The sequence below is a fragment of the Pseudorasbora parva genome, chromosome 5, assembly GCF_024679245.1.
Source record: "Pseudorasbora parva isolate DD20220531a chromosome 5, ASM2467924v1, whole genome shotgun sequence".
In the NCBI taxonomy this organism is placed as follows: domain Eukaryota; kingdom Metazoa; phylum Chordata; class Actinopteri; order Cypriniformes; family Gobionidae; genus Pseudorasbora; species Pseudorasbora parva.
Genome location: NC_090176.1, coordinates 16,095,830 through 16,111,745, shown reverse-complemented (window position 1 = coordinate 16,111,745; position 15,916 = coordinate 16,095,830). Strand labels below are relative to the sequence as shown.

The window sequence follows — 15,916 nt, the reverse complement described above, 5'->3', positions numbered from 1 at the left end:
AGATCTGCTTGGTTAAAAACATTCTTACAAATATCTTCCCTTGTGTTCCCTTGTGTTTCCTCCCAAAACCAAGAAATGTATACAGGTGTGGAACAACTTGAGCGTGACTAAATGATGACGGAATTTTCATTTTTAGGTGAACTATCGCTTTAAGTCCTGGTGTCATCTACCAAATCAGTCCAACTTTCAAACATTTTGTATCTCTGAAAGTCTCACATGACATCCAGACTTAAAACTGCCATGTATGGTGTCAGATAAATTCATAAAAAATATACAATATCCACTACAGAGGACAAAAGTCTATTCTTGGTCCCATATAATAAAATAAGATGATTCTCTAATATAAGACAGTGTGTAACAGCCTTCATCTTTTATTTGTTTAAGTTTAGTTTAGGCCTGGTTTTCACAGACAGTTCTGAGATTAAACCAGGATTAGGTCTTTAATTATGACATTAAAATAATGAGTGTGCCTTAAGGGGAAAAATACATTACTGATGCATCTTGAGACAAAACAATGACACTGACATATTTTACAATTTGTCAGTGTACGCTGCTTTCAGTTAAAACAACTCAAACTTGCATTTTAGTCCAGCACTTGGTTGTGAAAGTACAGTTTTTGCTCAACAAGTCTACATGTGCCTAGTTATAGTAAAGTTTAGATTGTACCATAGTCAATTAAAGTAAAACCTAATAGATTAGATATATCTTCGACTTTGGTTAACCCAAACTCACCCGAAGTTATTTTTGTGAATTATAATTCCTAGAAAATAAAAATGTTTCTTGACATGTTTTGTGAATTTGTTTCCCGTGGAACCCATAATGCTGCAGCCAGTTCCACACGGAAGACGTATTGAAACGGACATTTTCTGTCCACCACCTAATTCTCTCCGTCTACATCTGTGCACCGGCGGTGTAAACACTTGTGACGTGAGCATGATGAAATAGCAGTGGATATATAACAGTGTAGCAGATATATGAGTAATTTAACAGCACTTTTAAAGAGTCGATATGCATTCGCGAATTTTATTTAAAGGAACAGCAGCAGCTGTTGCTGCGAGAAGGATTCGCCATATATTAGGACCCGTGATGTCAAAAGAAGGTTGGAACTGCAGCGCACATGAGGTCAAACTCCTCAACACCTCATCAGGCAGGTTACTGATTTCAACAAAGCCAAAGTCTGTTTACCTGCATACAGTATAGCCCTTCTTGTCTTTAAAGTTTGTTATTAAGCAGGTTTGATGTTGAGCTTTTACTCAAGTATTACATTGTTGTTCACTGACAGGTCAAATGGAGCCCACCAAGTTATTTTTACTTTGTGTTCTGTGTTTTGAATAACGCTACACTTCCGATATGTTGACATGCGTCTTTAACGTTTCAAAATAAATGTCTGCTCTGGTGATAAGGATTGTTTGCGAATATACATAGTGCATGTTTGGTTATTTGTGTAACATTTGCTTTGTTTTGCAATTCAATTTAACTTTTTTCGTCTCAACAGGTGACACTGTGAAGATTGGCGAAATCTCGTATCGGCTCAAAACCCCCAGAAATCCAGAACTTGTGCCAGTAAATCACAGTATGTGCTAGTTATAATACACCTGCTGTTACTCTACTAGGACACCTGTGTAGAGCTGACTTTATAAGTCCATTAAAGTCACCAAAACACCAACTGATTTAAAGCTGCTCATATATTTCATATTAGAACTGAAAAAAAATGTTTAGCATCTTTTTAATGCACATGCCACTTATCTATCTATCTGTCTGTCTGTCTGTCTGTCTGTCTGTCTGTCTGTCTGTCTGTCTGTCTGTCTGTCTGTCTATCTATCTATCTATCTATCTATCTATCTATCTATCTATCTATCTATCTATCTATCTATCTATCTATCTATCTATCTTAATTCATTCCATCCATCTATAATCCATCCATAAATAATTTTCGAAAATTGTCTGCATTTTTCAATAATGTACTTTTTGGCAGTGATGGAGGCTTTGCCACAAATGATCACCCAACACCTTCGCTGGATAATGCAGAAGGACCTTCTTGGTCAGGATGTGTTTCTCATTGGTCCTCCTGGTCCTCTGCGGCGCTCTATTGCCATGCAGTACCTGGTAATTTCAAGTATTACCTCTCCTAACCCCAACCACCAATACATGCAAAAAAACAACAACAAAAACATATGCCAACTATGTTCTTTATATATGCCCTTTTATTCTTGTTTGCTAGGAACTAACAAAGCGAGAGGTTGAATATGTTGCCCTGTCCAGAGACACTACTGAGACTGATCTCAAACAGCGCAGAGAGATCCGCTCAGGAACTGCCTTTTATATAGACCAGGCAAGTCGACCTCTTTCACCTTTCACTCATCAGGATTGTTTATTTTATATATAACACTCACCGGCAACTTTATTTGGTACACCTTGTTAGTTGTGGGCTGGACCACCTTTTGTCTTTAGAATTGGCTTAATTATTCATGGCATAGATTCAACAAGGTGCTGATTTATGTCCATATTGACATGATATAATCACGCAGATGCTGCAGATTTGTCGGCTGCAGATCCATAATGTTAATCTCCCGCTCTATTGGATTGAGATCTGGTGACTGTGGAGTCAGTTTGAGTATAGTGAACTCATTGTCATGTTCAAGGGACCAGTTTGAGATGATTACGCCAAATTCTGACCCTATCATCTGAATGTTGCAGCAGAAATCTAGACTCTTCAGAACCAGCAGTTTTTCCAATTATGAAGAAGGCACTCACATGGTGAAGTAAAAATCCTTTCATTAAACGTGCAGTATGCAACTTTTGGCCACTAGGGGTCACTCATTCAAAATAATAACAACAGACGTACTTTGATGACGTCGGGAAAGTGCGTGTGCTCATGGGAGTTGTTGTCATTTTTGCCACTGTCAACCAGCGAATCTGGCATCTCCAGCAGAAAACATGTTCACTGACAAGGTAATTGTTATATTACATCTCTATTATTGTTAAGTTTAGTTACGGCTTTTCACGTTATGTAATGTCAATCTAATGAAATAGCAGCAAGCTACCGTTACTTAACAAACTTATCAGTAACGTTAGATAATGTGCGAGACAGAATGTTGTGCGGGCGGTCGCTATGTCAACATACCTATAAGTTGGTAGGCTATGTTGACATATTAACCGCGCATCATAATTTGAGTTACTCAAATTATAGATATATTGACATGGCATCCGCGATTGTCGAACATTCTGTATATCAACTGTTCAATAAGGAAATACATTTCAATTTAGTTTATCATTACCAACATAAAACAGTAAATGAGAGAACCAGCACCAGCAATACGTTGTTCATTGGAACACGCGCTGTGTCGCTCCCCACGTTCATCAATCATTCTAATAAACATTTATTTTGGAACTCAGAGATATATGAATAAGTAGATCATTATTAAATCGATATTATATGTAGCTAGTATTAACATATGATAAAAGTGACGGTCACCTTATATTAATTGACCAAGATAGTGGCATATTACCTTATGAAGCTAACGTTACCTTCTCCAGCTACATATAAAACCAATAATAGCTAGTCCATCTGCGTTTTACACATGACATCATCGTGTCACCAAATATACGGATAGAAATATACTTTTGAATCAGTTTTAAAAAGTCTCAGTTTCAGTCTCCAAAAACAAAGAATCCGCCTGTTTGAAAAGCCGATGCAATACAAAATGTAACGTTATACGTATTCAGCTAAACGCGTCTCAATGTGGTCAAGATCGCTATGCAATATGCAAACATACAGCATGTTATGATTATATGATTATTATGTTAGCTGAATGGTTACTTAAATTACCTGTTTATTAAAACGAAAGCGAGATCAGCATATCTCTCTGCAGTCCGAGCTTGTCACAAAGATTTCGCCATCTTTCAAAGGCTTCTCCAAGGTTTACACGTCTCTTGCTTCTTCTACTGTCCCAAAATCTTCTCGGGTCATTTTTTTTCACCCGTACGTTTGCGCTTTGTTGAGCTGGCAAAACGTACAGGCAAAGAGTAGTCATGATCCATTATCATACAGACTTTTTTATACGGGTGTTCCCCTTATACTGTCTGTCAGTGTTCCTCTTTGAGTTTGGCGGTTCCGCCGAGTTCCGCAGGAAGCAAGACGCAAACGTTGATATGACGTGAAAGACTGGCGACATAACGGAAATAAAGACACGGTCCGTGTCTTCGAATTAAAATATTAATTTCTCTGGATTTAGAAGTTAATTGGAACTGTCGGGATAATGTAAACACACAACTTTAAAAAATATATAACATAGATATAGTGATCTTTTATATTTTTAATGCTGAAACATTACATATTGTGCCTTTAACTGGGCTAAATAATTTTGGTGAGCCTGTGTGAGTTGTAGCCTCAGTTTCCTGTTCTTATCTGACAGGAGTGGCACTGTTGTGTCTTCTGCAATGTAACCCGTCTGCTACATCAGCAGATGTGTTGTGCGTTCAGAGATGCTCCTACCCCTTGGTTATAATGAGTGCTTATTTGAGTTACTTTTGCCTTTCTATCAACTCAAACCAGTCTGGCCATTCTTCTCTGATCTCTGGCATCAACAGCATTTAAAAATCCCAGTCATTCAGCAGTTTCTGAAATACTCAGACTAGCCCGTCTGGCATCAACACCCACACCACATACACAAGTCAGGTACATCACCTTTCTTCCCAATTCTGATGCTCAGACTGAACTTAATTGTACATGACTAAATGCATTGAGTCGCTGCCCTGTGATTGGCTGATTAGATATTTGTAATAACACACAGTTGAACAGGTAACAGGTGTGCCTTATATATGGGTGATTGACAAATAAAGTTTAAAAAAGTTTTTTTTATTTTATTTTTTTATTTTCAAAACTGATGTAAAGCATATTTGTTGAGTCATGAACAATGTGTTTAAACTAAGTTTCAGTTGTTAAATAATGTTTAAATTCATTTTTATAAAATCTACAAACCTTTTCACTTTGTCACAATGGTCAGTTGTGCTCCTTTTGGATGATGATGCATTATCATGTTTACTGTTATTACATGGGAATTAATAATAAAATAGCCATGTTTGCCGTTGTGCCACCCTGACATTTGAGAATATACACTGTAAAAAAATGCAGGTCTCCAATTGAAAATCTAAATTTTTCAGTTGGCTGAATTTAATTTCTGTGAATTAAATTGCATCAATTCACAGAATTTCAATTCAGATTTTCAAAAATGGCAATAACACGTAACAAAATAACTAAAACTTAACCTTAAATAAAAAAAGTTTTTTTTTTTTTTTGATCTAAACTGTCTCCATTTGAGACATGTCATTCAGGTCACAGTCTCGTGGTTAATGACGTAGCCCAGATGGTCAATTTTATCTACTTATTCAGCTTTGTCTTTCCAGGCTTTAAATTATTAGCCAAAGCTCCTCTGTTCTGCTCTTATATCTGATGAAAGGTTCGCTCGTACGAAGTTTCACTGAGGAAATGCTGACATGTTACCATGGAAACCCTCTCTGAGCTTTTTTAAGTGGTACATAAGGTCTTAACCTTTGCGAACAGAGTCATTAGACCCAGTGCACATGATTCTAAAGCATTTTGATAATGAATTGTGCCTTGAGCTTTGTGGTAAATAGCTTTGGCTTTGCATTAATGCACAGTCCAGTTTTATAGTGTTTCTATAGTTATTTTATTAGATATTACTGGATTCCATCACTCCTGCTTGTAATTGCAGTCTGGATTGGTTGATAGGCAGTAGGCATGGACGACTTGTTTAAAAGGTGGGCTGCGTGTGGGGGCAGGGTGTTAACTAGAGCATCTCACTGCTCTCTTGGGCCCTGCGCTCATTTTCAGACCTATATAACAAGCTTTGTGTGTCAGGCAAACAACTCCCAGTTGACTTGCCTTTATGTGTGAATGGGAAATGTTTTAGACTGAATGATCAACTATTCATAGAGGGTTATTTTCAATCTGATTGAGTGTCTAATTTAAGCAGTTAGCTATAAGAGTCCATGCTGTATTGAGAATAAATGGCTAAAGATCATTGTTACCATGTCATTTGCGTTACTGAGAAACCTTAAATGGATAGTTCACTCAAAAATGACAATTCTGCCTTCATTTATTCACCCTCAAGTTGTTCCAAACCTGTATGGATTTATTTGTTCTGCTGAACACAAATTGAGATGTTTTGAAGAATGTGGGTAACCAAACAGTTGATGGACTCCATTTACTTCCATTATATGGGGAAAAATGGAAGTCAATGGGCCCTATTAGCTGTTTAGTTACTGACAGTCTTCAAAATATTGTATTTTGTGTTCAGCAGAAGAAATAAATTCATACAGGTTTGGAACAACTTGAAGGTGAATAAATGATGATAGAATAGTAATTTTTTGGTAAACTATCCCTTTAAATGGATTAAGTTACACTTCATATTTACACTGACCTAAAGGATTATTAGGAACACCATATTAATATTGTGTTTGACCCCCTTTCGCCTTCAGAAATGCCTTAATTCTAAGAGGCATTGATTCAACAAGGTGCTGGAAGCATTCTTTAGAAATATTGGCTATTGATAGCAAATTGCAGTTGTAGATTTGTGGGATGCACATCCAGGGCACGAAGCTCTCGTTCCATCACATCCCAAAGATGCTCTATTGGGTTGAGATCTGGTGACTGTGGGGGCCATTTTAGTACAGTGAACTCATTGTCATGTTCAAAAAAGATTTCAAAATTTGAAATGATTTGAGCTTTGTGACATGGTGCATTATCCTGCTGGAAGTAGCCACCAGAGAATGGTACATGGTGGTCATAAAGGGATGGACATGGTCAGAAACAATGGTCAGGTCGGCCCTGGCATTTAAACAATGCCCAATTGGCACAGTTGGCACTTGAATCAGTCGGCCCATTCTCCTCTGACCTCTCGCATATACCTGGCATTTTTGCCCACATGACTGCTGCATACTGGATGTTTTTCCCTTTTCACACCATTCTTTGTAAACCCTAGAAATGGTTGTACATGAAAATCTGAGTAACTGAGCAGATTGGGAAATACTCAGACCGGCTCGTCTGGCACCAACAACCATTCCACGCTCAAAATTGCTTAAATCACATTTCTTTCCCATTCTGACATTCAGTTTGGAGTTCAGGAGATTGTCTTGACCAGGACCACATCCCTAAATGCATTGAAGCAACTGCCATGTGATTTATTGGTTGATTAGATAATTGCATTAATGAGAAATTGAACAGGTGTTCCTAAAAATCCTTTAGGTGAGTGTATTGATTTATTTATTATTATTTATTTGATATTTATTAAACCATATTTTATTAAAGGGGGGGGGGGTGAAATGCTGTTTCATGCATACTGATCTTTTTACACTGTTAAAGACTTGGAATCCCATACTAAACATAGACAAAGTTTCAAAAGTTAAGGTGGACGTTTGATGGGAGTATTTCTTTGTCAAAAATACTACTTCCGGTTAGTCATAAGTTTCGGCAAGTTTTTTTGCGATCATGTGTCCCCTTGACGTTAATGGGGGCGGAATTTCCTTGAGAGAGAGAGAGAAAGTAACAGGCTACGCCCATCAAAGCGCTGGCTCGTAGGCTGCGCTGCACAGGTGATGTGCACAATTACAATGTCACCAAAAAAGTGCGTTTTTGGTTGCCAGACCAAGACAGTCCTGCACAGATTCCCCAAAAACCCCGCGGTAAGGCAACAGTGGATGGAATTTGCTTTTCTGGATCAGCAACTGAGTTGCGCGAATGTTTATATCTGTTCGCTGCATTTCGGTGCCGACTGTTTCATAAACAAGGCCCAGCTCAACACAGGATTTTCCGATCGCCTAATGCTGAAGGATGGAGCAGTCCCAACGATAAAGGTCCCAACGTTAGAACCGCAGGCTGTGAGTAAGAGTGCTTCAAATGTCTGTGTTTTTGCCTATGCTCATCAAGTAGCCCAAACATGATCACGTATAGTTAATTGATCAATGGAGCATGCGATGTGTAGTGCGTGTACATTTGTTTAGCTGGCCACTATATGTGTAACTTTATGTTTGTGTATTGTAAAAGCACTCCAAACAACAATACACAAAGAGTGGGGAATATGTTGAACTAAATAAGCGCGCTTCTTCATTCAAATGCGCTACTATTCCATGTCTTTCTATGTAAACACTAACTTAGCCTGCCGTGCAAAACCAGTCCGCTTACTAACGTTACAATTGTCTACACAAACCACGCGTAAACACACACACACACGTGCACAACTGCACTTCCCACATGTACACCTTCAAAGACAAAACGACGATATAATTCAAGTATAAATATGTAAATAACACAAGCCGCTAAGCATATTATATAGTTACTGTATAACTTGTACCACATAGAGACGTCCTGCTCTAGTCGTTTTTGCTGCTGCTCCTGTTCAACTTCAGCCTCTGGGTCTGATTCCGGATCATAGATGTATGGCTGTATCTGATTAAAAGCCATATTTTTATTTTGAATAAAGTTTTTTTCCCGCTGTTAGGGATGACACAGCTTTACGACGCACTCGACTCAACACAATAGCAGCAGCGCGCACACGTCATTATTTAGCTCCGCTCACACGATACGCCCCCACCCGCTCGGCTTTTTTCGGAAAGACTTGGAACAGCGCATCTTTCTTACATAATTATAAAAATAAATAAAGACTTTTCGGAGATATGCAGGATGCAATGCTACTCTATAGGTACTCAAGATTGACATGACACTGACTGAAACTGAGTGTTTCACCCCCCCTTTAAACACATTCCTTAAAGGCCTCAAATAATTGCTTGTCAATTTTTCCTGTTGAAAGGAAGTTAGGCAGAAACATTATTGTAGGCATGATCAAGGCGTAAAAAAACTACCTAAAAGAGTGAACAAACTCCAAGGTAAGGCTAAGATGTTCTTCCCCTTTAAAAACACATTTAAATAGATTTTCTTTAAACTTTTCAAGTTGCATGTCACCGCACCACCTACACATCCCAGCATAAACACTCCCTATAAATAATTTGTTAATAAAGTGTCTATATTCACAAACCAGTGATACTTTTAACAGAAAAGCAAGCATACTATATGCATGATTTGACATGGCAGAAAGTCCCGTTATATGAAGAATGCACAATTAATCTTTACAAAATGTCTACACTTGTGTGTATGTCTGTGCTCAAGTTCATGATGCTCTGTGCTCAAGTTCATGAAGTTTCATGATGATGAAGAACTACAATGTCACGTGAGCATGTCTGTGATGGAGATGATCATCAAAACCAAACATCATCAAGTATCATGTTTCAGTTTTCATTAGCGTGTTTACAAGCTGTGAAGGGCGGGGGGCACCAGCTCATTTGCATTTAAAGGAGACACTCACAAAACAGCTAATTTTCCTCAAAACTGTCCAGAATTGCGCTCACGCTATATAGCCCTGTTTATGGCCCTATATGTTCTACTCTTCATCATTATACCACAGAGAAGTCAAGGAAAAGTTAATTTTGGTCCAAGAACTCTTTCCTGCTTGCTTTACTTTGTGTCTCTTGTTTAGTTCATGCAGGTCAAAGGCATTTAGCTCGACGGCCATTTACAATTTGCTGTCTCATTGACAAACGCACTGGTTTGTGGTTAACTAGTCTCTCTAGTCTGCGTCACAGAAATTTCTAGCAATTATGTGATTATGGCATCAAAAATGGATATGGGTTCTGTGCTAAATTTGGACCATCTGGCTACATATTTATAGGCCCTGTTCCCACACAATCAGGCATATATTTACATGTTAACCTAATTATATGGCGACATGTTTTGTGGTCATTGGAGTAGCCCAGAATTTCCTGGCTTTGACGTCAATGCCGTTTGATTCTTGTACACATGTGTTTGCATGGCTGCATCTTCATAACAGACAAGATTTAGAGATTCAGCCCACAAATGGGGCAAGCTCTAAAAAAAAAGTACATTTCTAAAATAGATGTGAACTGCTCTGTAATGTGGGTGAAATGACAGATGAACATTTTCTTAAACGGTGCAGATAGAAATTCCTCCTCGAGACAGTAGTGTCACAGAAAGTCATTCTGTTTTGCTGTTTTGAACAGGGTTCCTATGTAGAATAGAAATGGATGAATGGATGGATGGATCGCATCCTTCCATCCATCCATCCATATATATATATATATATATATATATATATATATATATATATATATATATATATATATATATATATATATATATATATATATATATATATATATATATATATATATATATATATCGCTCTCCATCCACCCATATCCTATTCATCCATATCCCATCCATCCATCCATATCCCATCCATTCATATCCCATCTATCCATTCATATCCCCTCTCCCTCCATCCATCCATATCCCATACATCTGCAGGGTTACTGCAGGGTCTTAAAAAGTAAAATGCACACATAATGCACACCAATATTTATTTGGTGCCTTCTAGACCGAGAAAAAGCCCGAACATTTACTTTTGTCTCATGGGGATGAAAGACTACAATTCTCTGAATGCTTCGCTGCCCTGTGAGGCCATTCTTAAAGCCACCGCTACTGGATTATGATTACTGCGACTGAGTTAGAGAACAGACACTACAATTAAATACTGAACATGTCTGTTCAATATAACGATCGAGTCACCGCGTGAGTGTCACAGCACAACGCTGCAGGAGTCAGATTACATTTAACGTCATAAATGAGCTGATGAGCTCTCGGGATGAGAGCTGAAGAAATCGCGACCACATTCGCGACATACATTCACAATGCGTGTTCAGTCTGGTGCGTTTTCAGTTCATGCCTTTGGAAGCTTAACTTTCATAGAAATTAATTTGAGAAGTTAAAACACTTACATTGCTTAGCATCCGTTTAAATGAATGCCTGCAGCTGTGAGCTGAGCTGTGAGTGTGATCTCCCATCTCCGGGTTGAAAACATGTGGAAATAGCTCCCTCTGCTGGCTGTAGTCTTTAGCCTTTGGCCAAACATTCCAAAGATGACGCAAATATCGTCAATTTGTGTCACGGGAGTATTTTTTCCAGAAATAAAATGCATAAATCTCTCATCTCAGGAGGATATGAGTGGGGGGAAGCACAATCATTTGATTATACTCCAAGGTTTCTACTGATACAAAGCCATATGCTAATCGCTGAAGTAACCCTTTAAGAAATCATGTTAATTTTAAATACATATATCACTGACAACAGTAGTCCGGCCAGGATATTGCCATTTAAAGTTGTTATTGCAGCCCTCAACTGATGTTGATGTTGTCATGTTGTGTTTTGGCCTGAAGCTCCACCCTCCACCTATCGACCAATCACGAAGTCAATAGGGTTTGGGCATCCGTGTTGCCAACTCTGCTCTAGTTACCACAGCTGCAGATCTACAAGTGTTCCTGCTGATCCTGCAGCCTATCTGGCAACCTCGAGTCAGGGGGAGGGGGAGAGGGGATACACCTGCAGTACCAATTTTGGCCACAATCGTACATACACTTCCTTTAAGGGCAAAAGCTTAGGACACACCACAGGGGCCTACTCCACCTCCTCAAAAAAAAAAAAAAAAAAAAAAAAAAAAAAAAAAAAAAAAAAAAAAAGTTCTTAAGGCCATAATGACTGCAATGTTATAATAAGTATCAGTCCCATATATGCCCATTGAAAATTAATGCATTATAGTACAATGAAAATACATTAATGTATTTCAGTAGTGTATATTGTTGTTACAAAATATTTCTATTTTTAAAACATTTGCTTCTTTTTTTTTTTTTTTTTTTTTTTTTTTTTACTTTTTATTCATCAAAGTATTATACAAAAAGTATCACAGGTTATGAAAAAATATTACGCAGCAGAACTGTTTCCATCTTTGAAAATCATTATATCAGAATGATTTCTGAAGGATCATGTGACACTGAAGACTGGAGGAATGATCCTGAAAATTCAGCTTTGCATCACAGAAATAAATGATCATTTAAAGTATAATAAAACGAAAACCAATTATTTTAAATTCGAATAATATATCACAATATTAGATTTTTTTCTTCTGTATTTTTGATCAAATAAATGCAGTCTTGATGAGCAGAAGAAACTTCTTTCAAAAACATTACAAATAGCAATGTGTCCAAACTTTTATCCTGTACTAGATATAGGTAAACAATACAATTTGTGAAATCCTGGTGGGATTTTTACTGATCCTTTGTTCAATCTGAATACATTAATTTGCTTTGCAAATCATTTTGTGATTCTGGATTTCCTATCTGTATGTTTATTTTGTTTTATTTATTGCATGATATAAGTCTTACATTTAATTTATAATGGTCTTAAAAAGTCTTATTTTAGACTTGATGAAACCTGAAGAAACCCTACTTTTCAAATGTTCATAGGAGACCATATTTTGCTCTGGAACAGTAACTTAAAGGATGTTGTACCAGAGAATTAGTCTGAGCTCATGTCCATGCCCGTATTCTGCACATTGATGTCATCTAAGCCCTGTTCCAATAAACCCCAACCCTTCCTGACCTTTCTGTCTCGCTCAGTGTGCTGTCCGAGCTGCTACTGAGGGTCGGATTCTGGTGTTGGAGGGGCTGGAAAAGGCAGAGAGGAATGTGTTGCCAGTTCTCAATAACCTGCTAGAGAATCGAGAGATGCAGCTGGAAGATGGACGCTTTCTCATGTCAGCACAGCGCTACGACAAACTCCTGGAGGTGAGGACAGCCACGCTGTATCGACAGTCCTTCCTATGGTCACAGAAGCAGAACAAACAGTCAGGGATCTGTCCTGTAACTGATTCTTTATGATAGAGATGTTGATAATACATTACAACAACTTAACATTTATATTGTCATTAATTATGCAGTACATATGCAAACTAAAAAATTAACGTTTTGTAACAATGAAGGCTAGATTGAGAACATTTATTACCCATAAGGGCTGGGCTATAAGTGATCTCTTATCAAGGTCGCAATAAGAATTTACTCTGATGATGATAAGCTCTGGACATTTTTACTCAGTATGAAACGGCCTGTCACACAGCAGAGATAAACATGAGAACAGCCAATCAGTGCATGTCACTAATAAGTGATTTTTGTGTTTCTCTGTGTGAATGAACGCTTTCGACTGATACACAAACTCACGGTGCTCAGAGAGTTGCTTTGAGAGTCAATCTTCCAACAAATACATACTGAAACTGGAACTCCAACTGAAATAACTTCACAGAAAACCGTCCGGTTTATCATGACAGAAATATAATACTACTATATCATGTATTTCTCAAATATGTGTCTCAAATCTATCTATCTATCTATCTATCTATCTATCTATCTATCTATCTATCTATCTATCTATCTATCTATCTATCTATCTATCTATCTATCTATCTCTCTATCTCTCTATCTCTCTATCTATCTATCTATCTATCTATCTATCTATCTATCTATCTCTCTATCTATCTATCTATCTATCTATCTATCTATCTGTCTATCTGTCTATCTGTCTATCTGTCTGTCTGTCTGTCTGTCTCTCTGTCTGTCTGTCTGTCTGTCTGTCTGTCTGTCTGTCTGTCTGTCTGTCTGTCTGTCTATCTAAATATAATACAAAATATACAATATATAAATTGTTTGATTTTAATTTATTTTTATTTTAATGTAAAAATAAAATAATATAAAATATTTTATTTTATTACTTTATGACATATTCTTCTATTTTAAAATAAAATAAAATAAAACAAAATAATTTTATTTTAAAATAAAATAATTATTTTTTATTTTAAAATAAATTCTGTATTTATTTTATTTTCAAAATGTACTTTGTAAATAAATGTACCGGTCTCTACTGTTTGCTGTGTCCGTGTTGATCTGATAGGAGCACACTAAAGAAGAGCTAGACGCATGGAAGATTGTTCGTGTGAGTGAGGATTTTCGAGTTATTGCTCTTGGCCTGCCGGTCCCCCGATACAAAGGAAACCCACTGGATCCCCCACTCCGCTCCCGCTTCCAGGCCAGAGACATCTACTATCTTCCCTTCAAGGTACTACATGTGTATGAATGAATCTACATTTGATAAATGTGCATTACCAAAAGAATCTGGGTTTTTATTTTTTATTTTATTTTTTTGAAGGACCAGCTAGAGCGTCTGTACAGAATTGGACCAAATGTGCCCGCTGAAAGGTACAGCACTTTTCAAACATGGATTTTTCATTGGCAATGTTGCAAACTGAATTCTGAAACAATTTGTTTCCATCTTAGGATTTCCCAGCTCTTGTCTTTCGCCACAACTCTTTGTTCTCAAGAGTCTGCCAGCTTAAACCTGCCTGATTTCCCTGTGGACAATCTCCCATCTGCCCTCACAGTTCTGGTGAGTAGCAGGTTGCATGAAGTATTATACATAACATAAACAGGGAAGTGTGACATTTCTGAAATTACTGGAATTGTGAAAACAAAACTAATTTTAAAATAATTAGAATACACTCCAGGGTTTCTACTGCTACAAAGCCATCTGCTAATCGCTGAAGTACCCCTTTAAAGGGGTACTTCAGCCCTGGAAAGATGAATCTGTATTTAAACTGGGTTTTTAATGTAGTACAAATGTGAAATTATTTTTGAATTTGGTGCCTTCTAGACTGAGAAAATGTATTTATGTCTCATGGGCATGAAAGACTACAATTCCCAGAATGCTTCGCTGCCCTGTGAGGCCATTCCAAAGCCACCGCTACTGGATTACTGTGACCAATCCAGTTCGTTTTTTTTTTTCTATAGACTGTACTCACGAAGATATAACGATCTAGATAAACTTAAAAATTTGCCAAAGTTGTCCTTTAACTGAAAGCTTCCTTTTGGAACCAAAAATGGTTCCCCCCTTTTTAAATCACTGGAACAAGAAGTCTATATCAGTTGACAGCTGTCTCTGTATAAAGAGCACATTACTGTCTCATATGAGTATTTGAGAAACAGGATTCTGGACCTTTGATTGTGCTAGTGGAAATGGTGTAAGAGCGCCAATCTACTGTATATCTCAAAACGCCACTGTTGACATAAGGGTTTTAAACAGTTTAGTACCTACCAAGTGCATCAGATTCATTGTGTATATATTCTTGAAGGTCATTTGTATCTGTTGAAAAAATGTAATATCCAAAACTTTGTATTTAGGGCACTTTCTGTGTTTCTTCACCTCTTCATGACTGATTGCTTTCTGTACTCAGTTGTAAGTCGGTTTGGATAAAAGCATCTGCTAAATTAATAAATGTAAAATGTAAATGTATTGCAGAACGTGTTCCCCATGCTGTCAGCGCAGCAGCTGGTCCAGAGGCTTTACCCATACGAGGCCATGCTGGGAAAGGATGGCTGCACCGCCGTAGAAGGGGTGCTCGGTGTAAGGTCCTATCCCCTATGATAGGGAACAAATAAGGATTTTTGTATCATATTATTTTGCATGCACCAAGATAACAAAACATAATGCATAATAATACACTGCAACATTTACATGCATATCATTTTTACTATAAGATTTTTCCTAGAAAATCAGGGATGCTTTTAAAACGTTTGTATATTTGTTTAAACGGGAGTGAGCTGGAAGAATCTTTTCTTTGAGATGTGCTGGAAATTTACAGAGTTCTCGGCTCATGCTTTGCCGATACAAGATCTTGAATGAAAATTGAAACACCCCTTGATGGAAATGCATGTTGTGATGTTATTTCCATCAAGAGGTGCATTCATTTTTGGTAAAATTTTGGTTTGTGGTTCTTGTACTGACAATGCAAGAGTTGAAAACTCTGTAAATTCTACTCCAGCAAATCCCAAAGACTCAGATGTGCCAATTTATTTGTAAAAATGATTTTCCATGCTCCCTCACTATATATGAAATATATAGATTTATTTATCTGTATCATACAAATAAATAGTTAAAAAAAAGTCA

The 15,916-nt window shown here is 37.4% G+C and overlaps 1 protein-coding gene across 1 annotated transcript in view; it reads left to right on the top strand.

Annotated features, from left to right (window-relative positions):
• Window positions 1-883: 883 nt before the first annotated feature.
• vwa8 (von Willebrand factor A domain containing 8) overlaps window positions 884-15,916 on the top strand; it is a 159,644-nt gene continuing 144,611 nt past the window's right edge. The window contains exons 1-9 of the mRNA XM_067443330.1: window positions 884-1,147; window positions 1,496-1,573; window positions 1,976-2,106; window positions 2,222-2,332; window positions 12,544-12,711; window positions 13,868-14,032; window positions 14,123-14,172; window positions 14,251-14,359; window positions 15,269-15,373. Coding sequence (XP_067299431.1) covers window positions 1,009-1,147; window positions 1,496-1,573; window positions 1,976-2,106; window positions 2,222-2,332; window positions 12,544-12,711; window positions 13,868-14,032; window positions 14,123-14,172; window positions 14,251-14,359; window positions 15,269-15,373 — 1,056 coding nt within the window. The 5' untranslated portion in view covers window positions 884-1,008. The remainder of the gene's footprint in view (window positions 1,148-1,495; window positions 1,574-1,975; window positions 2,107-2,221; window positions 2,333-12,543; window positions 12,712-13,867; window positions 14,033-14,122; window positions 14,173-14,250; window positions 14,360-15,268; window positions 15,374-15,916) is intronic.